Below are 23994 nucleotides of genomic sequence, written 5' to 3'. Positions count from 1 at the left end.
GTGTTGGAAGCCATTCACAAGCTGTACGCTCAGCAGGTGATAGTCAAAGTACCCCTAACAAGGAAAGGGGTATTATTCCACTCTATTTGTGGTACCGAAGCCGGATGGCTCGGTAAGGCCTATTCTAAATCTGAAGTCCTTGAACCTCTACATAAAAAAGTTCAAGTTCAAGATGGAGTCACTCAGAGCAGTGATAGCGAACCTGGAAGAAGGGGACTTTATGGTATCCTTGGACATCAAGGATGCGTATCTACACGTTCCGATTTACCCCGCACACCAGGGGTACCTCAGGTTCATTGTTCAAAACTGTCACTATCAGTTTCAGACGCTGCCGTTCGGATTGTCCACGGCGCCTCGGGTCTTTACCAAGGTAATGGCCGAGATGATGATTCTTCTTCGAAGAAAAGGCGTATTAGTTATCCCATACTTGGACGATCTCCTAATAAGGGCAAGGTCCAGAGAACAGCTGGAGACAGCTTTAGCACTATCTCAAGAGGTGCTAAGACAACACGGGTGGATTCTGAATATTCCAAAATCCCATTTAATCCCGACAACTCGTCTGCTGTTCCTAGGAATGATTCTGGACACGGTTCAGAAAAAGGTTTTCCTTCCAGAGGAAAAAGCCAAGGAGTTATCCGATCTGGTCAGGAACCTCCTAAAACCAGGAAAAGTGTCAGTACATCAATGCACAAGAGTCCTGGGAAAAATGGTGGCTTCTTACGAAGCAATTCCATTCGGCAGATTCCATGCAAGAATATTCCAAAGGGATCTGTTGGACAAATGGTCAGGGTCGCATCTGCAGATGCACCTGCGAATAACCCTGTCACCAAAGACAAGGGTGTCACTTCTGTGGTGGTTGCAGAAGGCTCACCTATTAGAAGGCCGCAGATTCGGCATTCAGGATTGGATCCTGGTGACCACGGACGCCAGCCTGAGAGGCTGGGGAGCAGTCACACAAGGAAGAAACTTCCAGGGAGTATGGACGAGTCTGGAAAAGTCTCTTCACATAAACATTCTGGAACTAAGAGCAATCTACAATGCTCTAAGCCAGGCGGAACTTCTCCTGCAAGGAAAGCCGGTGTTGATTCAGTCGGACAACATCACGGCGGTCGCCCATGTAAACAGGCAGGGCGGCACAAGAAGCAGGAGTGCAATGGCAGAAGCTGCCAAGATTCTTCGCTGGGCGGAGAATCACGTGATAGCACTGTCAGCAGTGTTCATCCCGGGCGTGGACAACTGGGAAGCAGACTTCCTCAGCAGACACGATCTTCATCCGGGAGAGTGGGGTCTACATCCAGAAGTCTTCAACATGTTAATAGACCGTTGGGAAAGACCAATTGTAGACATGATGGCGTCTCGCCTCAACAAGAAACTGGACAAATATTGCGCCAGGTCAAGAGATCCACAGGCAATAGCTGTGGACGCACTGGTAACTCCTTGGGTGTACCAGTCAGTGTATGTGTTTCCTCCTCTGCCGCTCATACCAAAGGTATTGAAGATCATACGGCAAAGAAGAGTAAGAACAATACTAGTGGTTCCGGATTGGCCGAGAAGGACTTGGTATCCGGAACTTCAAGAGATGCTCACGGACGAACCGTGGCCTCTACCTCTGAGAAGGGACCTGCTACAGCAGGGTCCCTGTCTTTTTCAAGACTTACCGCGGCTGCGTTTGACGGCATGGCGGTTGAACGCCAGATCCTAAAAGGGAAAGGCATTCCAGAAGAAGTCATTCCTACCTTGATTAAGGCACGGAAGGAAGTCACCGTGAAACATTATCACCGCATTTGGCGAAAATATGTAGCGTGGTGCGAGGATCGGAAGGTTCCGACGGAGGAATTCCAACTGGGTCGTTTCCTACATTTCCTGCAATCAGGATTATCTATGGGTCTCAAATTGGGATCCATTAAGGTTCAAATTTCGGCCCTGTCAATATTCTTCCAAAAAGAATTGGCCTCTGTCCCTGAGGTCCAGACTTTTGTCAAGGGAGTACTGCATATACAGACTCCTGTGGTGCCTCCGGTGGCACCGTGGGATCTAAATGTAGTTTTAGATTTCCTCAAATCCCATTGGTTTGAACCATTGAAAAAGGTGGATTTGAAATATCTCACATTGAAAGTGACTATGTTACTAGCCCTGGCCTCTGCCAGGAGAGTATCTGAATTGGCGGCTTTATCTTATAAAAGTCCTTATCTAATCTTCCATTCGGATAGGGCAGAACTGCGGACTCGTCCGCATTTTCTCCCTAAAGTGGTATCAGCATTTCATCTGAACCAACCTATTGTGGTGCCTGCGGCCACTAGCGACTTGGAGGACTCCAAGTTGTTGGACGTTGTCAGAGCCTTAAAAATATACATTGCAAGGACGGCTGGAGTCAGAAAATCTGACTCGCTGTTTATATTGTATGCACCCAACAAGTTGGGCGCACCTGCTTCTAAGCAGTCGATTGCTCGTTGGATTTGTAACACAATTCAACTTGCACATTCTGTGGCAGGCCTGCCACAGCCTAAAACTGTAAAAGCCCACTCCACAAGGAAGGTGGGCTCATCTTGGGCGGCTGCCCGAGGGGTCTCGGCATTACAACTCTGCCGAGCAGCTACGTGGTCGGGGGAGAACACGTTTGTAAAATTTTACAAATTTGATACCCTGGCAAAGGAGGACCTGGAGTTCTCTCATTCGGTGCTGCAGAGTCATCCGCACTCTCCCGCCCGTTTGGGAGCTTTGGTATAATCCCCATGGTCCTTTCAGGAACCCCAGCATCCACTTAGGACGATAGAGAAAATAAGAATTTACTTACCGATAATTCTATTTCTCGGAGTCCGTAGTGGATGCTGGGCGCCCATCCCAAGTGCGGATTATCTGCAATACTTGTACATAGTTATTGTTAACTAATTCGGGTTATTGTTAAGGAGCCATCTTTAAGAGGCCCTTTCTGTTGTCATACTGTTAACTGGGTTTAGATCACAAGTTGTACGGTGTGATTGGTGTGGCTGGTATGAGTCTTACCCGGGATTCAAAATGCCTCCCTTATTGTGTATGCTCGTCCGGGCACAGTACCTAACTGGAGTCTGGAGGAGGGTCATGGGGGGAGGAGCCAGTGCACACCACCTGACCTAGTAAAGCTTTACTTTTTTGTGCCCTGTCTCCTGCGGAGCCGCTATTCCCCATGGTCCTTTCAGGAACCCCAGCATCCACTACGGACTCCGAGAAATAGAATTATCGGTAAGTAAATTCTTATTATGAAACACTTGGTGTATGTATTTTTTATTGTTTTTCCCAAGGAAAATACAATCAGCTTGCTTGCACACTTATGTTTAATTTCCACTGACAATAGCACTAGTTATTGTCATTTGTGAAGCGAGATTACCAGATAGGAAGGGCAAATAAACCTAAATAAGGTTTGAAAAGAAATGTGATAAACAAGAAAATACCTGTTTAATGTTAATTATAACTGCGAGGAAGTAACTGCAAATTGCATTATATCTCCCATAGAAATGATTAGTGTGTTTTTGGCTTGTTTGCTTAAGATACAGTAGCTGTTTGTTTTCACCACAGGTGCTTCAGCCATGCTTTTGCCCACATTGAATATGTCCAGTATGTATATTTTACATAGCCTATACCTTTGTCGTCAATCGCAGCAGCTTAACTGTTAGGCATTATGTCATTGAGACCTACTGTGAGTAAAATGAGGGCACTCAAGTAAAAATATATATAGAAATCATTGACATATCCACTGTGTTACCTTAGTACAAGTGAACAGTTGAGCTCCTTTTTGACTGCTTCTTATAATGAGGTCTCATTCAACTGGATTAAGAGCTGCTGTTACATTGGTGGTTGGTTATAAAAAAAATTAACAGCAAAGACAAAAAAGTTGCACTTTTGTGCCCTATCATGACTATTATACAGGTGTTATAAATTATACAGGTGTTATATATAATAAACAGGAGTTTGGCAAATTTATTTATTATTACTAGTTATTTATATAGCGCACACATGTTCCGCAGCGCTTTACAGAGAATATTTGGCTATTCACAAAAGTCCCTGCCCCAGTGGAGCTTACAATCTATATTCCCTATCACCTGTACGCACAGACACATTCACACTAGAGTTAATTTTGTTGGGAGCCAATTAACCTACCAGTAAATATTTGTATTGTGGGAGGAAACCTATGCAAGTACGGAGAGAATATACAAACTCCACACTGTTTTGGGCCATGGTTGGAATCAAACCCATGACCTCAGATATGTGAGGCAGTAATGCTAACTGGATCCGGTCACTATCCCGGCAGTCAGAATACGGACACCAGCATCCTGAATAATGTTCACCATCCCGGCACCAGAATCCTGACAGCCGGAAAGCCCATCGAGAAGACACCGCTGACTGGTAAGTCGTGGGGTGGGAGGAGGATGGGTTCAGGCTGCGAGGGGAGGATTAGGGTTAGTTGTGCACCTGGGGGGGGGGGGGGGGGATTAGGCACCACCCAGGGAGGGTTAGGTTTAGGCTGTGGGGAGAGGAGGTTAGGCTCAGGCACCAGCGGGGATGGTTAGGGTAAAGCTGTGGGGAGGGGAATGTTAGGGTTAGGCTGCTGGTAGGGTGGGTTGGGGAAGAGGGGGGGTGAAAGTATACTAACCTTCCCCCGTTGGGATTCCAAACATCGGGATGCCGCTGTTGTTCTGACTGCCGTCATTTTGACCATAGGCAAATCTAACGCAACCCATGTTAAAAATTACACCATCCGTACTGCCCAAAACTTCACATATTTTTAATTCCCAATTGTGGTTCAAGATGTGCTTTGTTTATTCTTTCACTTGAAAAATTTCTGTGGCTGAATTAGAGCATAAATTATAAATCTGTTATAAATACAGTGCATTCGGAAAGTATTCACAGCACTTTGCTTTTTCCACATTTTGTTATGTTACAGCCTTATTCCAAAATGGAATAAATTCATATATTCCTTCTACACACAATACCCCATAATGACAATGTGAAAAAAGTTTTTTTTTTTTTTTTTTTTTTTTTTTTTTGTGCAAATTTATTAAAAATAAAAAACTAAGAAATCACATGTACATAAGTATTCACAGCCTTTGCCATGAAGCTCAAAATTGAGCTCAGGTGCATCCTGTTTCCACTGATCATCCTTGAGATGTTCCTACAGCTTAATTGGAGTCCACCTGTGGTAAACTCAGTTGATTGGACCTGATTTGGAAAGGCAGGTGTTTATATAAGGTCCCACATTTGTCAGTTGTCTGTAGACCTCCAAGACATGATTGTCTTGAGGCACAAATCTGGGGAAGGGTACAGAAACATGCTGCTTTGAAGGTCCCATTGAGCACAGTGGCCTCCATCATCCAATGTAAGAAGTTCAGAACCACCAAGACTCTTCCTAGACCTGGCCGGCCGTCTAAACTGAGCGATCGGTGAAGGGCCCTAGGGAGGCAGGTGACCAAGAACCCGCTGGTCACTCTGTCAGAGCTACAGCATTCCTCTGTGGAGAGAGGAGAACCTTCCAGAAGGACAACCATCTCTGCAGCAATCCACCAATCAGACCTATATGGTAGAGTGGCTTCCGTCTGGCATGGTGGTGGCAGTATCATGCTGTGTGATGTTTTTCAGCGGCAGGAACTGGGAAACTAGGATTGAGGGAAAGATGAATGCAGCAATGTACAGAGACATCCTGGATGAAAACCTGTTCCAGAGCGCTCTTGACCTCAGACTGGGGCAACGGTTCATCTTTCAGCAGGACAACGACCCTAAGCACACAGCAAAGATAACAAAGGAGTGTCTTCAGGACAACTCTGTGAATGTCCTTGAGTGGCCCAGCCAGAGACCAGACTTGAATCCGATTGAACATCTCTGGAGGGATCTGAAAATGGCTGTGCACCGATGCTTCCCATCCAACCTGATGGAGCTTGAGAGGAGCTGCAAAGATGAATGGGCGAAACTGCCCATAGATAGGTGTGCCAAGCCTGTGGCATCATATTCAAAAAGACTTGAGGCTGTAATTGCTGCCAAAGGTGCATCAACAAAGTATTGAGCAGAGGCTGTGAATACTTATGTACATGTGATTTCTTTGTTTTTTATTTTAAAAAGAATTGGAAAAATCTAAAAAAAAACAAAAAACTTCACGTTGTCATTATGGGGTATTGTGTGTAGAATTTTGAGGGAAAAAATTAATTTATTCCATTTTGGAATAAGGCAAATTGTGCAAAAAGTGAAGCGCTGTATATGTGTCATATAACTAGTACAGTATGCATCATGAAAACAAGCAAAAGTAATAGCAACAGCTGTAGTCCGTATGGTGACACTAGAAAGAAAGGTTTCTAGTATTAGTCACACCAATTTAGATTTATTTTAATAGTGTTAATTTGAATAGTTAACACCAGTGGGTACTAGTCCCAAGTATGCCTTTCAAGCAAAATGGTTTGTAAAGCACTGCTACTATAAACCTAAATTACACTGTACTTTATTTAAAAGAAGCTAACAATCAGTCACTATTTATTGTATTGCATTTTAAAAAGCATTTGGAGCAGGGGTGTCAAACTCGCGGCCCTCCAGCTGTTGTGAAACTACACATCCCAGCATGCCTTGCCATCTATTTTGTATTAGGGACGGCTGCAACTGTGGCAGGGCATGCTGGAATGTGTAGTTCCAAAACAGCTGGAGGGCCACGAGTTTGACACCCCTGATTTGGAGCAACCAGAATTGCTTACCTGTGTTCTACAGAAACACGCCTTGCATTAAATATTAAGCACCTTTATCGCTACAGTTGTTTGTTATTGTGTGCATGATGCTTTAGAATCATATAAGGTCACATCAATTTAGACGCTTTAAAATTCAATAATTTTGTCTCCAAGAAAAATGTTCTTTAACTTCTGACAGCTGATAAATTCTGACTGACTGTAGGCATAAAATCTTTTAGTCACTAGTACTTACCAAAAAAAAAAGTCCTTTATCTTTATATTTTAGTTTCTTGCAACTATGCATTTTGACTGCTTAAACTTCCAAAGTGCTTAATTTATGTAAAGTTCATGACTGAGAATATATAAATGCAACCAAATTTGTGTCTTTATTGTTTGTTCCCTCAGAATATGTTTAAGATTTCTTGATTTAATGGAAGTTTGGTTGTGACAAGCTTATTTAGTATGTCAAAGAATCACTCTTGAGATGTGTGTTTAAAAGTAGAACACAAAGTAAGGGCCACAAGTCACATCAAAAAGGTGCTTAAGGTAAAATGCATGTTGTAAAAAGTGTGTACCTTCAAATTGTGCAAATACTAAATTAACGTATCAGTTATTTTTTTAGGTGCCCTAATTAAGTAAAAAATAACAATAGGGTGCACAAATTTGTTTCTGCAATGGGCTACACTGGTATTCCACAGGGAATAACATTGGGGTGTAGAGTTTGATCTTGATCCGAGTCACCAACAGGCTAAAAACTTTGACTGTTCCCAGGATGCACTGCACCGCATCCTCTATATAACCCCTCCTCCATGCACAGGAGCTCAGTTTTAAAGTTGGTTCCTGCAGTGCAGGTCACTAACAGAGGGGGCTGCCTGAGAAAGACTTTGAAAAATGAATAAAGCTTTTACTATGCTGACTGAGCCGCAGCACTTCTATGTCTGGGAGACATGCCGTGCTGCTGCTCCATCACCTCCCCTTTGCGGCGCTGTATACTCCCGCGGCCTGGTTCCCGGGTACTTACAGTGGAGACGCACCAGTATTTTGGCACAGCACCGCTGCATCATCTCCAGGATCGCGTGGCTGCAGGTCTTGGGGAGGAGGTAAGAGGCCGGGTACAAATCGCGATTCGGCATATGAGAGACGGACCGCGCAACTAGCGTGGACACTGTACTGCTCAGGGACCCCACTATATCCACCAGCGCAGTAAACGGAGCACAGGCATATATGTTAGGCTCCACTAAGTACCGGTGGTGAAGTCCAGCACTGTGGGGATAGAGCGCTGCCTGTAACCCCTCCCCAAAGCTCCGGGCGCCATCTACTACAGATGTTCCCGCCCTAAAGCTGCTTTCACTTTCCCCTCACTCCCTGCTGAGACCTGGCGCCATTTTTAGCTAAGGTCCGCTCTCTTTGGGATTGCTGGGTGCTGTCTCCTCTGTATAGCTGCCTGTTCCAGCGCCGTGCTTATACTGGTCACTTGAGTATTCTATCTGTCATTTGACTGTGTTAGTTAAGAAATAAGTGTGTTGCTTACAGAATAGGTGGTACAATTATTCTGTGATAAACACTGCTCAAAAAAATAAAGGGAACACTAAAATAACACATACTAGATCGGAATAAATGAAATATTCTTATTAAATACTTTGTTCTTTCCATAGTTGAATATGCTGACAACAAACTCACACAAAAATTATCAATGGAAATCAAATTTATTAACCCATTGAGGTCTGGATTTGGAGTCACCCTCAAAATTAAAGTGGAAAAACACACTACAGGCTGATCCAACTTTGATGTAATGTCCTTAAAACAAGTCAAAATGAGGCTCAGTAGTGTGTGTGGCCTCCACGTGCCTGTATGACCTCCCTACAACCCACACAAGTGGCTCAGGTACTGCAGCTCATCCAGGATGGCACATCAATGCGAGCTGTGGCAAGAAGGTTTGCGGTGTCTGTCAGCGTAGTGTCCAGAGCATGGAGGCGCTACCAGGAGACAGGCCAGTACATCAGGAGACGTGGAGGAGGCCGTAGGAGGGCAACAACCCAGCAGCAGGACCGCTACCTCCGCCTTTGTGCAAGGAGGAACAGGAGGAGCACTGCCAGAGCCCTGCAAAATGACCTCCAGCAAGCCACATATGTGCATGGGTCTACTCAAACGATCAGAAACAGACTCCATGAGGGTGGTATGAGGGCCTTACGCCCACAGGTGGGGGTTGTGCTTACAGCCCAACACCGTGCAGGACGTTTGGCATTTGCCAGAGAACACCAAGATTGACAAATTCGCCACTGGTGCCCTGTGCTCTTCACAGATGAAAGCAGGTTCTCACTGAGCACATGTGACAGACGTGACAGAGTCTGGAGACGCCAAGGAGAACGTTCTGCTGCCTGCAACATCCTCCAGCATGACCGGTTTGGCAGTGGGTCAGTAATGGTGTGTGGGGTGGCATTTCTTTGGGGGGCTGCACAGCCCTCCATGTGCTCGCCAGAGGTAGCCTGACTGCCATTAGGTACCGAGATGAGATCCTCAGACCCCTTGTGAGACCATATGCTGGTGCGGTTGGCCCTGGATTCCTCCTAATGCAAGACAATGCTAGACCTCATGTGGCTGGAGTGTGTCAGCAGTTCCTGCAAGACAAAGGCATTGATGCTATAGACTGGCCCGCCCATTCCCCAGACCTGAATCCAATTGAGCACATCTGGAACATCATGTCTCGCTCCATACACCAATGCCACATTGCACCACAGACTGTCCAGGAGTTGGCGGATGCTTTAGTCCAGGTCTGGGAGGAGATCCCTCAGGAGACCATCCGCCACCTCATCAGGAGCATGCCCAGGCGTTGTAGGGAGGTCATACTAGAGATGAGCGCCTGAAATTTTTCGGGTTTTGGGTTCGGTTCCGCGGCCGTGTTTTGGGTTCGAACGCGTTTTGGCAAAACCTCACCGAATTTTTTTTGTCGGATTTGGGTGTGTTTTGGATTCGGGTGTTTTTTTCAAAAAACACTAAAAAACAGCTTAAATCATAGAATTTGGGGGTCATTTTGATCCCAAAGTATTATTAACCTCAAAAACCATAATTTACACTCATTTTCAGTCTATTCTGAATACCTCACACCTCACAATATTATTTTTAGTCCTAAAATTTGCACCGAGGTCGCTGTGTGAGTAAGATAAGCGACCCTAGTGGCCGACACAAACACCGGGCCCATCTAGGAGTGGCACTGCAGTGTCACGCAGGATGTCCCTTCCAAAAAACCCTCCCCAAACAGCACATGACGCAAAGAAAAAAAGAGGCGCAATGAGGTAGCTGTGTGAGTAAGATTAGCGACCCTAGTGGCCGACACAAACACCGGGCCCATCTAGGAGTGGCACTGCAGTGTCACGCAGGATGGCCCTTCCAAAAAACCCTCCCCAAACAGCACATGACGCAAAGAAAAAAAGAGGCGCAATGAGGTAGCTGTGTGAGTAAGATTAGCGACCCTAGTGGCCGACACAAACACCGGGCCCATCTAGCAGTGGCACTGCAGTGTCACGCAGGATGTCCCTTCCAAAAAACCCTCCCCAAACAGCACATGACGCAAAGAAAAAAAGAGGCGCAATGAGGTAGCTGTGTGAGTAAGATTAGCGACCCTAGTGGCCGACACAAACACCGGGCCCATCTAGGAGTGGCACTGCAGTGTCACGCAGGATGTCCCTTCCAAAAAACCCTCCCCAAACAGCACATGACGCAAAGAAAAAAAGAGGCGCAATGAGGTAGCTGACTGTGTGAGTAAGATTAGCGACCCTAGTGGCCGACACAAACACCGGGCCCATTTAGGAGTGGCACTGCAGTGTCACGCAGGATGTCCCTTCCAAAAAACCCTCCCCAATCAGCACATGATGCAAAGAAAAAGAAAAGAAAAAAGAGGTGCAAGATGGAATTGTCCTTGGGCCCTCCCACCCACCCTTATGTTGTATAAACAAAACAGGACATGCACACTTTAACCAACCCATCATTTCAGTGACAGGGTCTGCCACACGACTGTGACTGATATGACGGGTTGGTTTGGACCCCCCCCCCCAAAAAAGAAGCAATTAATCTCTCCTTGCACAAACTGGCTCTACAGAGGCAAGATGTCCACCTCATCATCACCCTCCGATATATCACCGTGTACATCCCCCTCCTCACAGATTATCAATTCGTCCCCACTGGAATCCACCATCTCAGCTCCCTGTGTACTTTGTGGAGGCAATTGCTGCTGGTCAATGTCTCCGCGGAGGAATTGATTATAATTCATTTTAATGAACATCATCTTCTCCACATTTTCTGGATGTAACCTCGTACGCCGATTGCTGACAAGGTGAGCGGCGGCACTAAACACTCTTTCGGAGTACACACTTGTGGGAGGGCAACTTAGGTAGAATAAAGCCAGTTTGTGCAAGGGCCTCCAAATTGCCTCTTTTTCCTGCCAGTATAAGTACGGACTGTGTGACGTGCCTACTTGGATGCGGTCACTCGTATAATCCTCCACCATTCTATCAATGTTGAGAGAATCATATGCAGTGACAGTAGACGACATGTCCGTAATCGTTGTCAGGTCCTTCAGTCCGGACCAGATGTCAGCATCAGCAGTCGCTCCAGACTGCCCTGCATCACCGCCAGCGGGTGGGCTCGGAATTCTGAGCCTTTTCCTCGCACCCCCAGTTGCGGGAGAATGTGAAGGAGGAGATGTTGACAGGTCGCGTTCCGCTTGACTTGACAATTTTGTCACCAGCAGGTCTTTCAACCCCAGCAGACTTGTGTCTGCCGGAAAGAGAGATCCAAGGTAGGCTTTAAATCTAGGATCGAGCACGGTGGCCAAAATGTAGTGCTCTGATTTCAACAGATTGACCACCCGTGAATCCTTGTTAAGCGAATTAAGGGCTCCATCCACAAGTCCCACATGCCTAGCGGAATCGCTCCGTGTTAGCTCCTCCTTCAATGTCTCCAGCTTCTTCTGCAAAAGCCTGATGAGGGGAATGACCTGACTCAGGCTGGCAGTATCTGAACTGACTTCACGTGTGGCAAGTTCAAAGGGCATCAGAACCTTGCACAACGTTGAAATCATTCTCCACTGCGCCTGAGACAGGTGCATTCCACCTACTATATCGTGCTCAATTGTATAGGCTTGAATGGCCTTTTGCTGCTCCTCCAACCTCTGAAGCATATAGAGGGTTGAATTCCACCTCGTTACCACTTCTTGCTTCAGATGATGGCAGGGCAGGTTCAGTAGTTTTTGGTGGTGCTCCAGTCTTCTGTACGTGGTGCCTGTACGCCGAAAGTGTCCCGCAATTCTTCTGGCCACCGACAGCATCTCTTGCACGCCCCTGTCGTTTTTTAAAAAATTCTGCACCACCAAATTCAAGGTATGTGCAAAACATGGGACGTGCTGGAATTTGCCCATATTTAATGCACACACAATATTGCTGGCGTTGTCCGATGCCACAAATCCACAGGAGAGTCCAATTGGGGTAAGCCATTCCGCGATGATCTTCCTCAGTTGCCGTAAGAGGTTTTCAGCTGTGTGCGTATTCTGGAAACCGGTGATACAAAGCGTAGCCTGCCTAGGAAAGAGTTGGCGTTTGCGAGATGCTGCTACTGGTGCCGCCGCTGCTGTTCTTGCGGCGGGAGTCCATACATCTACCCAGTGGGCTGTCACAGTCATATAGTCCTGACCCTGCCCTGCTCCACTTGTCCACATGTCCGTGGTTAAGTGGACATTGGGTACAGCTGCATTTTTTAGGACACTGGTGACTCTTTTTCTGAGGTCTGTGTACATTTTCGGTATCGCCTGCCTAGAGAAATGGAACCTAGATGGTATTTGGTACCGGGGACACAGTACCTCCAACAAGTCTCTAGTTGGCTCTGCAGTAATGATGGATACCGGAACCACGTTTCTCACCACCCAGGATGTCAAGGCCTCAGTTATCCGCTTTGCAGTAGGATGACTGCTGTGATATTTCATCTTCCTCGCAAAGGACTGTTGGACAGTCAATTGCTTGGTGGAAGTAGTAAAAGTGGTCTTACGACTTCCCCTCTGGGATGACCATCGACTCCCAGCAGCAACAACAGCAGCGCCAGCAGCAGTAGGCGTTACACGCAAGGATGCATCGGAGGAATCCCAGGCAGGAGAGGACTCGTCAGAATTGCCAGTGACATGGCCTGCAGGACTATTGGCATTCCTGGGGAAGGAGGAAATTGACACTGAGGGAGTTGGTGGTGTGGTTTGCGTGAGCTTGGTTACAAGAGGAAGGGATTTACTGGTCAGTGGACTGCTTCCGCTGTCGGCCCAAGTTTTTGAACTTGTCACTGACTTATTATGAATGCGCTGCAGGTGACGTATAAGGGAGGATGTTCCGAGGTGGTTAACGTCCTTACCCCTACTTATTACAGCTTGACAAAGGGAACACACGGCTTGACACCTGTTGTCCGCATTTCTGGTGAAATACTTCCACACCGAAGAGCTGATTTTTTTGGTATTTTCACCAGGCATGTCAACGGCCATATTCCTACCACGGACAACAGGTGTCTCCCCGGGTGCCTGACTTAAACAAACCACCTCACCATCAGAATCCTCCTGGTCAATTTCCTCCCCAGCGCCAGCAACACCCATATCCTCCTCATCCTGGTGTACTTCAACACTGACATCTTCAATCTGACTATCAGGAACTGGACTGCAGGTGCTCCTTCCATCACTTGCAGGGGGCGTGCAAATGGTGGAAGGCGCATGCTCTTCACGTCCAGTGTTGGGAAGGTCAGGCATCGCAACCGACACAATTGGAGTCGGACTCTCCTTGTGGATTTGGGATTTCGAAGAACGCACAGTTCTTTGCGGTGCTACTGCTTTTGCCAGCTTTAGTCTTTTCATTTTTCTAGCGAGAGGCTGAGTGCTTCCATCCTCATGTGAAGCTGAACCACTAGCCATGAACATAGGCCAGGGCCTCAGCCGTTCCTTGCCACTCCGTGTGGTAAATGGCATATTGGCAAGTTTACGCTTCTCCTCTGACAATTTTATTTTAGGTTTTGGAGTCCTTTTTTTACTGATATTTGGTGTTTTGGATTTGACATGCTCTGTACTATGACATTGGGCATCGGCCTTGGCAGACGACGTTGCTGGCATTTCATCGTCTCGGCCATGACTAGTGGCAGCAGCTTCAGCACGAGGTGGAAGTGGATCTTGATCTTTCCCTAATTTTGGAACCTCAACATTTTTGTTCTCCTCCATATTTTAATAGGCACAACTAAAAGGCACCTCAGGTAAACAATGGAGATGGATACTAGTATACAATTATGGACTGACTGCAGACACAGAGGTAGCCACAGCCGTGAACTACCGTACTGTACTGTGTCTGCAGCTAATATAGACTGGTTGATAAAGAGAAGATGTCTATGTAACTATGTATGTATAAAGAAGACTGAAAAAAATCCACGGTTAGGTGGTATACAATTATGGACGGACTGCCTGCCGAGTGCAGACACAGAGGTAGCCACAGCCGTGAACTACCGTACTGTACTGTGTCTGCAGCTAATATAGACTGGTTGATAAAGAGAAGATGTCTATGTAACTATGTATGTATAAAGAAGACTGAAAAAAATCCACGGTTAGGTGGTATACAATTATGGACGGACTGCCTGCCGAGTGCAGACACAGAGGTAGCCACAGCCGTGAACTACCGTACTGTACTGTGTCTGCAGCTAATATAGACTGGTTGATAAAGAGAAGATGTCTATGTAACTATGTATGTATAAAGAAGAATGAAAAAAATCCACGGTTAGGTGGTATACAATTATGGACGGACTGCCTGCCGAGTGCAGACACAGAGGTAGCCACAGCCGTGAACTACCGTACTGTACTGTGTCTGCAGCTAATATAGACTGGTTGATAAAGAGAAGATGTCTATGTAACTATGTATGTATAAAGAAGAATGAAAAAAAACCACGGTTAGGTGGTATACAATTATGGACAGACTGCCTGCCGAGTGCAGAGACAGAGGTAGCCACAGCCGTGAACTACCGTACTGTACTGTGTCTGCAGCTAATATAGACTGGTTGATAAAGAGAAGATGTCTATGTAACTATGTATGTATAAAGAAGAATGAAAAAAATCCACGGTTAGGTGGTATTACAATTATGGACGGACTGCCTGCCGAGTGCAGAGACACAGAGGTAGCCACAGCCGTGAACTACCGTACTGTGTCTGCTGCGACTGGATGATAAATGATATAAAAAATATATATATATCACTACTGCAGCCGGACAGGTATATATTATATATTATATAATGACGGACCTGCTGGACACTGTCTGTCAGCAGAATGAGTTTTATTTTTATAGAATAAAAAAAAAAAAACCACACAAGTGAAGTCACACGACGAGTGTTTAACTTTTTCAGGCAATCACAATATAAGTATACTACTAACTATACTGGTGGTCAGTGTGGTCAGGTCACTGGTCAGTCACACTGGCAGTGGCACTCCTGCAGCAAAAGTGTGCACTGTTTAATTTTAATATAATATGTACTCCTGGCTCCTGCTATAACCTATAACTGGCACTGCAGTAGTGCTCCCCAGTCTCCCCCACAATTATAAGCTGTGTGAGCTGAGCAGTCAGACAGATATATAATATATATAGATGATGCAGCACACTGGCCTGAGCCTGAGCAGTGCACTGCACAGTGCACACAGATATGGTATGTGACTGACTGAGTCACTGTGTGTATCGCTTTTTTCAGGCAGAGAACGGATATATTAAATAAACTGCACTGTGTGTCTGGTGGTCACTCACTATATAATATATTATGTACTCCTGGCTCCTGCTATAACCTATAACTGGCACTGCAGTAGTGCTCCCCAGTCTCCCCCACAATTATAAGCTGTGTGAGCTGAGCAGTCAGACAGATATATATAATATTATATATAGATAATAGATGATGCAGCACACTGGCCTGAGCCTGAGCAGTGCACACAGATATGGTATGTGACTGACTGAGTCACTGTGTGTATCGCTTTTTTCAGGCAGAGAACGGATATATTAAATAAACTGCACTGTGTGTCTGGTGGTCACTCACTATATAATATATTATGTACTCCTGGCTCCTGCTATAACCTATAACTGGCACTGCAGTAGTGCTCCCCAGTCTCCCCCACAATTATAAGCTGTGTGAGCTGAGCAGTCAGACAGATATATATAATATTATATATAGATAATAGATGATGCAGCACACTGGCCTGAGCCTGAGCAGTGCACACAGATATGGTATGTGACTGAGTCACTGTGTGCTGTGTATCGCTTTTTTCAGGCAGAGAACGGATTATAAAGTAAACTCTCTCCACTCAGTCTCTACACTTCTACAGTAACAGTACTCCTCCTAGTCAGCTCCAGTAAATCTCTCTCAGTCTCTTATAATCTAAATGGAGAGGACGCCAGCCACGTCCTCTCCCTATCAATCTCAATGCACGTGTGAAAATGGCGGCGACGCGCGGCTCCTTATATAGAATCCGAGTCTCGCGAGAATCCGACAGCGTCATGATGACGTTCGGGCGCGCTCGGGTTAACCGAGCAAGGCGGGAAGATCCGAGTCTGCTCGGACCCGTGAAAAAAACCATGAAGTTCTGGCGGGTTCGGATTCAGAGAAACCGAACCCGCTCATCTCTAGGTCATACAGGCACGAGGAGGCCACAGACACTACTGAGCCTCATTTTGACTTGTTTTAAGGACATTACATCAAAGTTGGATCAGCCTGTAGTGTGTTTTTCCACTTTAATTTTGAGGGTGACTCCAAATCCAGACCTTCATGGGTTAATAAATTTGATTTCCATTGATAATTTTTGTGTGATTTTGTTGTCAGCACATTCAACTATGTAAAGAACAAAGTATTTAATAAGAATATATCATTCATTCAGATCTAGGATGTGTTATTTTAGTGTTCCCTTTATTTTTTTGAGCAGTGTACATCCAGTACTACTATGCATTGTTATATCTCTCTGCATATACATATCTGCTATTGTATGTAAACTGCCTGTCCAGTGCAGTATTATTGTTGTGTACATTATTCCTGATTTGTGTTTGTGACTGAGTGTGCCATATAGCTACTGTGTGTGCTCTCCTTCTCAAGTGTATCACACCCTTGCTATCACCATATTCTGAACCCTGTGAGGATAAGTGAGTCAGGGTCCACATTTATTTGAATATAAATATACATATATAGTGCTACACAGTATACATCTCAGTGTATTTTTTCTGTGTATTTTCAGTTACCCGATACCGATTCATTTCTCTGTTTGTGTCCTGCTTTTATTAGCACATAAATCAGGGGATTGCGGTATTACTATTGTTTAGCTATATTGTACTGTGTGCCCCATGGCTACATTCCCCATAATGTCTACCACACAGGGCGGGAATTCCGTGGACGCTCCTGCATCAGGCAGTGCTGCTTCCACAGATTTACCGAGAGGGGAACCTGCTGCTGGAAATGTGGGTACTGGGTCCCTTACATCTTCCATTCCAACTGTGTCCCACGTGGCCAAGCAAGAGCCACCGTGGGCCACCTTTTCTTGTATGTTAAATACTTTGGTAACACATCTTACGCCCCCTGTGGGACTGCCTGTGCCATTGCAACCAAAAATTGTCCCTGTAGCTAACCCGCCTTGGGCGGACACACTATCTAACCAGATACAGGTTTTTGAATAAATCCTTGGTTTAACAGAAGTCTACATCTCAGACCTCTGGGGCTAAGGGGTCCTCTAAGTGTGTGATTTCCTCCTCTAGATCCACTCATGTTTCAGATACTTCTGATGAAGATGGGTCCTATACTGATCCGACTGATTCTAACTCAGCGGACTTTGATTGGGAGCATGTACCTCAGGTTGATGTCCCTGAATTAGTGGAAGCTATCAAAATGGTTCTCAAGATTGATAATGAAGCTGATCCCACTACTGCTTCAAAAAAAGCCTGATAAATTCAAGCGTCAGAAGGTGGCAAAGGTAGTTTTTCCTCACTCTGACCTTTTAATAGACATACGTCAAGAGGCTTGGGTCTCCCCAGGAAAGAAGTTTGCCCTATTCAAGAAGATGTTGGCTCGTTTTCCTATCCCTGCTGAATTAACTGCAAGTGGGAAACTCCACCACCGGTCGACTCGCATGTCGCACGGATCATGGTTTCCTCTTCTTCCTGTCACCACTGTCACCTCCCTGAAGGAGCCGACAGATAAGCGTTTGGAGGGATGCCTGAACTGTATTTATCCGCTAACTGGGGCAATTCACAGGCCCACTATTGCGGCCTCCTGGGCTGCAAAAGCTATTGATGCGTGGGTCCAGGTACTGGAGGAAGAGCTACTTCAGGATATTTCTGACATTGCCAAACAGTGTCTCAAATTACCACCGCTTTCCGTTATATTGAAGAGGCGTCCTCTGAGGCTGGTATTCTGGCGTCCAAAGCGTCCACTACGTCTATTTTGGCTTGCCGGATTCTATGGTTGCGGTCATGGAAGGTGGACCTTGATTCTAAGAAAACTCTGGAGGTGCTCCCTTTTAAGGGAGACATCCTTTTTGGAGGAGATCTTAATAAGATCGTGACTGACTTAGCCTCTTTTAAGACTGCGTGCCTTTCTAATACTGCTTCTTCTGCTCCGAAACCTAAAAGTACTACTTTTTGTTCCTTTCGGACCTCAGGTAAATCAAAGAGTCATGGGTACTCGAGCAAGCATCATACTTCCAAGACCGGTAAGCCCAAATCTAAACAATCCTGGGCTGCCCGTCAGCCTGCTTTCAAAATGGACAAGCCTGCAGCATGACGGGGCAGGCCTCCCCCTGGGGGACTCCAGGGTGGGAGGCCGACTCCTGCAGTTCACCCAGGTCTGGTTATGGACCACTTCAGACGCGTGGGCGCAGGAAGTTGTCTCTCATGGGTACGCGGTCTCTTTCAAGAGCCGTCCCCCTCGCCAGTTCTGCACAACGGTCATCCCATCAAACCCGTTGATTCTCAACCTCAAGTCACTGAACAAGTTTGTGAGAGTTTCCAAGTTCCGTATGGAAACACTACGCTCCATTGTACTGGCCATGGAACCGGGAGACTACATGGTATCCCTGGATATACAGGATACTTACCCGCATATACCTATTGCCATTTCACATCAGCAATATCTGCAGTTTGCTATTGGCCACCTCCATTATCAATTCAGGGCTCTGCCGTTTGGACTGACTACGGCCCATCCGATTTTTACCAAGCTCATGGCCGTGATGACAGCTTATCTCCGTTAACAGGGAATCAGGATCCTGCCGTATGTGGAAGACCTGCTGATCCTGGCAAGCTCCCAAGATGTCCTCCTGAGTCATGTCCAGCTGACAGTGCAATTCCTCACAACCCATGGATGGCTGATCAGTTGGAAAAAGTCCTCCCTGGTCCCTGTGCGGCGCATGGTGCACCTGGGGGCCCTGCTTGATACGCACAGCCAGAGGCTGTTTCTATCTCCAGAGAAGGCCCTGAGGCTTCAGGACTGGATCAGATACTTCCTCTCTTGACCAAAAGTGTCTATTCACTCGGCGATGCAAGTACTAGGCCTGATGGTGTCGACTTTCGACATGGTGGAGTATGCTCCATTCCATTTTCGCCCCCTCTCCAGCGGTTAATCCTATCCAAGTGGGACGGTCTGGCTCAGGTCTCAAATGATGGTCCTGACTCCGGAGGTCCGCCTTATCCCTGTCCTGGTGGCTCCAGGATCAACAGTTAAGCAATGGCCATCCCTTCTGGATTCCCCACTGGGTCCTCCTGACAATGGACGCCAGTCTGCGGGGATGGGGCGCGGTGTTCAAGCAACACACTCTCCAGGGTCGGTGGACCAAGGAGGAGTCTCTCCTCCCCATCAACATTCTGGAACTGCGGGCAGTGTTCAATGCCTTGACACTAGCCCTGCCTCTGTTAAGGAACAGGCCTGTTCAAGTACAGTCGGACAACACCACCGCGTACATAAATCGTCAAGGCGGCTCTTGAAGCTGAAAAGCAATGATGGAAGTGTCCAAAATTCTTCAATGGGTGTAATGCCATCTGCCAGCAATATCGGCAGTGTTCATTCATGGTGTCCTCAACTGGGAAGCGGATTTCCTCAGTCGTCAGGACGTACACTCCGGAGAGTGAAGCCTTCATCCGGAGGTGTTTCGGCTCCTAGTAGACAAGTGGGGCCTACCAGACGTCGACCTGATGGCGTATCGACACCATCACAAAGTCCTGGTCTTCTGATCACGGACAAGGGATCCGCAAGCAGCGTTCGTGGACACACTGGCAATTCCATGGAAATTTCGACTGCCATACGTGTTCCCTCCGGTGTCACTCCTGCCCAGGGTTCTGCGGAAGTTCAAGCAAGCGTGGCCCAGACGGCATTGGTTCTCAGGCCTGCAGGGTCTATCGATGGGACGTCCTCTACTACTTCCTCAACGCCTAGACCTCGTTCAGGGCCCTTGTGTCTACCCAGACCTGGTCAGACTGGCTTTGACGGCATGGCTCTTGAAGCATCACTCCTGAGGGCAAAAGGTTTCTCTGAGGCGGTCATCCAAACTATGTTGAAGGCCCGTAAACCGGCTTTGACTCAGATTTACTACAGGGTCTGGATCTTCACCTGGTGTGCTGCTAAGAACTACGATGTTTACAAGTTCGGAACCCCATGGCGTCTGGCTTTTCTGCAACAAGGCCTGGACTTAGGCCTTCGTCTGGCCTCCCTCAAGGTTCATATTTCTGCCTTGTCGGTGTGGTTTTAGAGGAACTTGCGTCTATTCCTGACGTTCATACCTTCACTCAGGGCATCTTGCGGATATAACATCCCTATGTCCCTCCTGTGGCTCCATGGGATCTGTCTGTTGTCCTTAATGCCCTGCAAGGGTCTCCCTTTGAGCCTCTTGATTTGGTGGACCTGAAATGGCTTACTATTAGGTCCTGTTCCTGTTGGCTATTGCCTCTGCTAGAAGAGTGTCGGACTTAGGCACTTTGTCCTGTCGTCCGCCCTTCCCGATATTTTATCATGACCAGACAGTTCTCCGTACTCGCCCTGGTTATCTGCCTAAGGTGGAGTCATCTTTCCACCTTAACCAAGAGATTGTGGTTTCCGGCCTTTATCTCTCCTGGTTTGTCTTCCAAAGAAAGGTCTTTGGATGTGGTACGGGCTCTCCGTATATATGTGGAGAGGACTGCCTCCATTCGGAGGTCTGATTCCCTCTTCGTACTGTTTGGTTTTCACAAACGTGGCTGGCCTGCAAACAAGCAAACTTTGGCTAGATGGATTAGAATGGTGATTGCACAAGCTTATGCGCAGGCTGGTCTACCAGCTCCTGCTGCTATCAAGGCCCATTCTACTCGGTCTGTTGGACCTTCTTGGGCGGCTCACAGTGGTGTGTCCGCAGAACAATTGTGCAAGTCCTCTGTGAACACGTTCATCAGGTTCTATGCCTTTGATACTTCCGCCTCCCAGGATGCCCCCTTTGGACGCCGGGTTCTTGTGCCCGCCACAGTGCATCCCCTTCCATGCGGAACTGCTTTAGGACATCCCCGATGTTATTCCCTGTGGAATACCAGTGTACGCAGCTGCAGAAAAGGAGATTTATGGTAGACTTACCATAGTTAAGTCTCTTTCTGCGCGGTACACTGGATTCCACAGGGCGCCCACCCTGACGCACTTAGCTTCTTTGGGTTTGTATGGCATTAGCCGCTGGTCCCTTCTCCTGTCGTGAGAACATGGTTCTATGTGACTGACATCTACCGTCTCTTTACCTGCTACTGCATTGGACTGGTTAACAAAACTGAGCTCTTGTGCATGGAGGAGGAGTTATATAGAGGAGGCGGTGCAGTGCATCCTGGAAACAATCAAAGTTTTTAGCCTGTTGGTGCCTCGGATCAAGATCCAACTCTACACCCCAATGTTATTCCCTGTGGAATCCAGTGTACCTCGCAGAAAAAAAATTTACAATGGTAAGTCTACCATAAATCTCCATTTTTATCCCCTGTAAAATCTACCTAAGTCAGCTATTGGTAAAGAAATGGACATGAATCTCAGGTGATAGGTTTGTTTTTGGGAAAAGATGTAGGATATTTCTCAAACTGTAATGCAAACTGTACGTTTTTGTATCTGTGAACTCTGAGCCCACTTCTTTTTGGTCTGTGTTTGAAATTCTTTGCTTTTCCGGTCAGTTGCAGATCTGAAATTTACACAGACATCAGGAATCTGAAAACAAATGCAGCATGCCAAAAGGGGAAACAATGAAACAATCTGTTAAACATTTTTAGTATTTTATGAATTAAGAGGCAGTGTACTGTGTGTAATGCTATTACTGTTTTGAGATCTCATTACTTTGGTTTTGCCTGTCTCCCCTTATTCTGATTCACAGTTATTGACTGATGATGTACGTAATAGTAATGTAAAGTTTTTATATATTTTTATTTTCAGGGTTGGCTAGTATGTGAAGAACAGACCTGCCAAAATAAAACACGTCGCCTTCCTCTAAATTTCTCTCGCAATGGACCGATTTGCCAGACCTGTATGAAGGCCACTCTTCGACCAGAAGTGAGTACAAACTGATAATTTTGTAGATTGTCCTGCAACTAGTTATGTAATCAAACACATTTTCCTGTAATTATTATTAGTTTAGTTGTTATTTGCCTACAATGGGGTAAACCTTTCAACTCCCACATTTTATACAAAGATTTATATATATTAGTAAAGGGATCTCACATATGCCTGGACACCTCAGATAGACCGCTACTTCACCCCTTCTCTGCCCGGTGCTCAGTCCCTCCCCCTCCTAGCAGTATATACTTATCCAGGTGGGGGCAAATAAGACAGGAGGAGAAATGGACCTGCTCATGAGACCTTCCAGTCTAATGGCTATGAGTGTGGTTGCAATAAGTGCGTAACACCACGCCTTTCTATGGCAATTGAAATTTGTACCAATACTATCAAATCAAATGACTAAGTAAATTATGCATAGCTTTGTTAATATGGATTTCATGCTTGCATGATATTGTGGTTATAAAAAGAAACAATGTTCTTTTTTGTTGTTTTATCGCAGGTGTGGTACCGGATAACGGTTTTAATTTATATGATTATTTATTGGCACCTGAAGTTGATATAAAGCTTTTCCTTTTCTATTAATGGCAATTCATACAGTAAAGTGTTTGGCACACCGAAGTTAAATACAAGTAGCATATTCTCTATTACAGCAGGAGTTAATCCCTAACCAGCTCTAGTTTTTTGTGTAATGTGTACCCTCTAGGAAATTCCTTAGTAAACAAGGGTATATGTCAACTGTTGAAATGTAGCCGAGCTCATACGAGGCAAGGCTTTCTCTTCGGGTCCTTGAGTCTGTATTATATGGTGTTATGATTTCTTTGTCATGGAGTCTGTCTGAGTGTTAGAGGCCTCGCTTTACTTGGCCTCAGCTAAGCTTATTATGCTTTTCAAAAAAAAAAATTCCAAAGCTGGTTGTAAGCCCAGTGGCTTACCACTTGTAAATGATTGCAGATTTTTTTTTTTTTTTTTTTGGTACCCCCTGACCTCACACTCCCACCACTATTATTTCACATTGCGAAAAACATCCATTGCACATCCAAGTTTAAGTGAGCAGTATAAACCCTACACATTTTAATGTTAAATACAAGGAAGAAACTCCTTAACTCTTTCACTGACAAATCCCCTCACCCCCCCCAGCTGATGTTATGGAAGGTAGTACTTAAATCTTTTTTTCCCCATTTATGACCCACACATACAAGCATGCAAATATTATGTATATGAAAATGCTTTGTTGCCACTCTTTATCCATCAGCACAAGAACTTCAGTACATGAAATTATTATCCTGTATCTATATGGCGCCACAAGGGTTCCTAGTGCCTTACAAATGGGAAAACAACAAAACCATGATTTACAGTACAAGACAAGGATATGGGTTATAAACATTTCTGCATCAGCGATTATAACACTCAAATAAGCAGCAGGGCAGCAGCAACCAAGGGTTAGGTTCCATTGCAGGGAGTATGGAGAAGATGATAGTAAAAGTAAGGGAAGGAGAATATATGTGGGAAGAGGGCCGTGCTCAGTGGCGGATTTAGGGGGGGGGCACCAAGGCACGTGCCCCCCCTGTCATTTTTAGTGCAGACTGACATGCGGACGAGCGTCCGCATGTCAGTCTGCGGTCTAGTTTCCTCCCCTGCTGTTAGGAGGGACACGGAGGGCACAGTGCGCGCCTCTCCTGTGTCCCTCCTGGGTCTCCGGCGGCCGCTGGTCTCATGAAGGAAGTGCCGTTCGTGAGCACTTCCTTTATTACAGTGACC

At 46.1% G+C, this 23994-nt stretch overlaps 1 protein-coding gene across 5 annotated transcripts in view; it reads left to right on the top strand.

Moving 5' to 3' along the window:
- Nucleotides 1–23994, top strand: part of POLA1 (DNA polymerase alpha 1, catalytic subunit) — a 1252649-nt gene that overhangs the window by 1015736 nt on the left and 212919 nt on the right. For all 5 annotated transcript variants that reach the window (XR_010241483.1, XM_063955699.1, XM_063955698.1 and 2 more), the window contains one exon: nucleotides 22114–22230. Coding sequence is in view for 4 of the 5 variants with exons in the window: in XM_063955699.1 (XP_063811769.1) it covers nucleotides 22114–22230 (117 nt within the window). In the remaining variant the exon portion in view is untranslated. The remainder of the gene's footprint in view (nucleotides 1–22113; nucleotides 22231–23994) is intronic.

Source organism: Pseudophryne corroboree, chromosome 2 (genome assembly GCF_028390025.1).
Source record: "Pseudophryne corroboree isolate aPseCor3 chromosome 2, aPseCor3.hap2, whole genome shotgun sequence".
Lineage (NCBI taxonomy): Eukaryota > Metazoa > Chordata > Amphibia > Anura > Myobatrachidae > Pseudophryne > Pseudophryne corroboree.
This window is presented reverse-complemented; position numbering and strand designations above follow the sequence as displayed.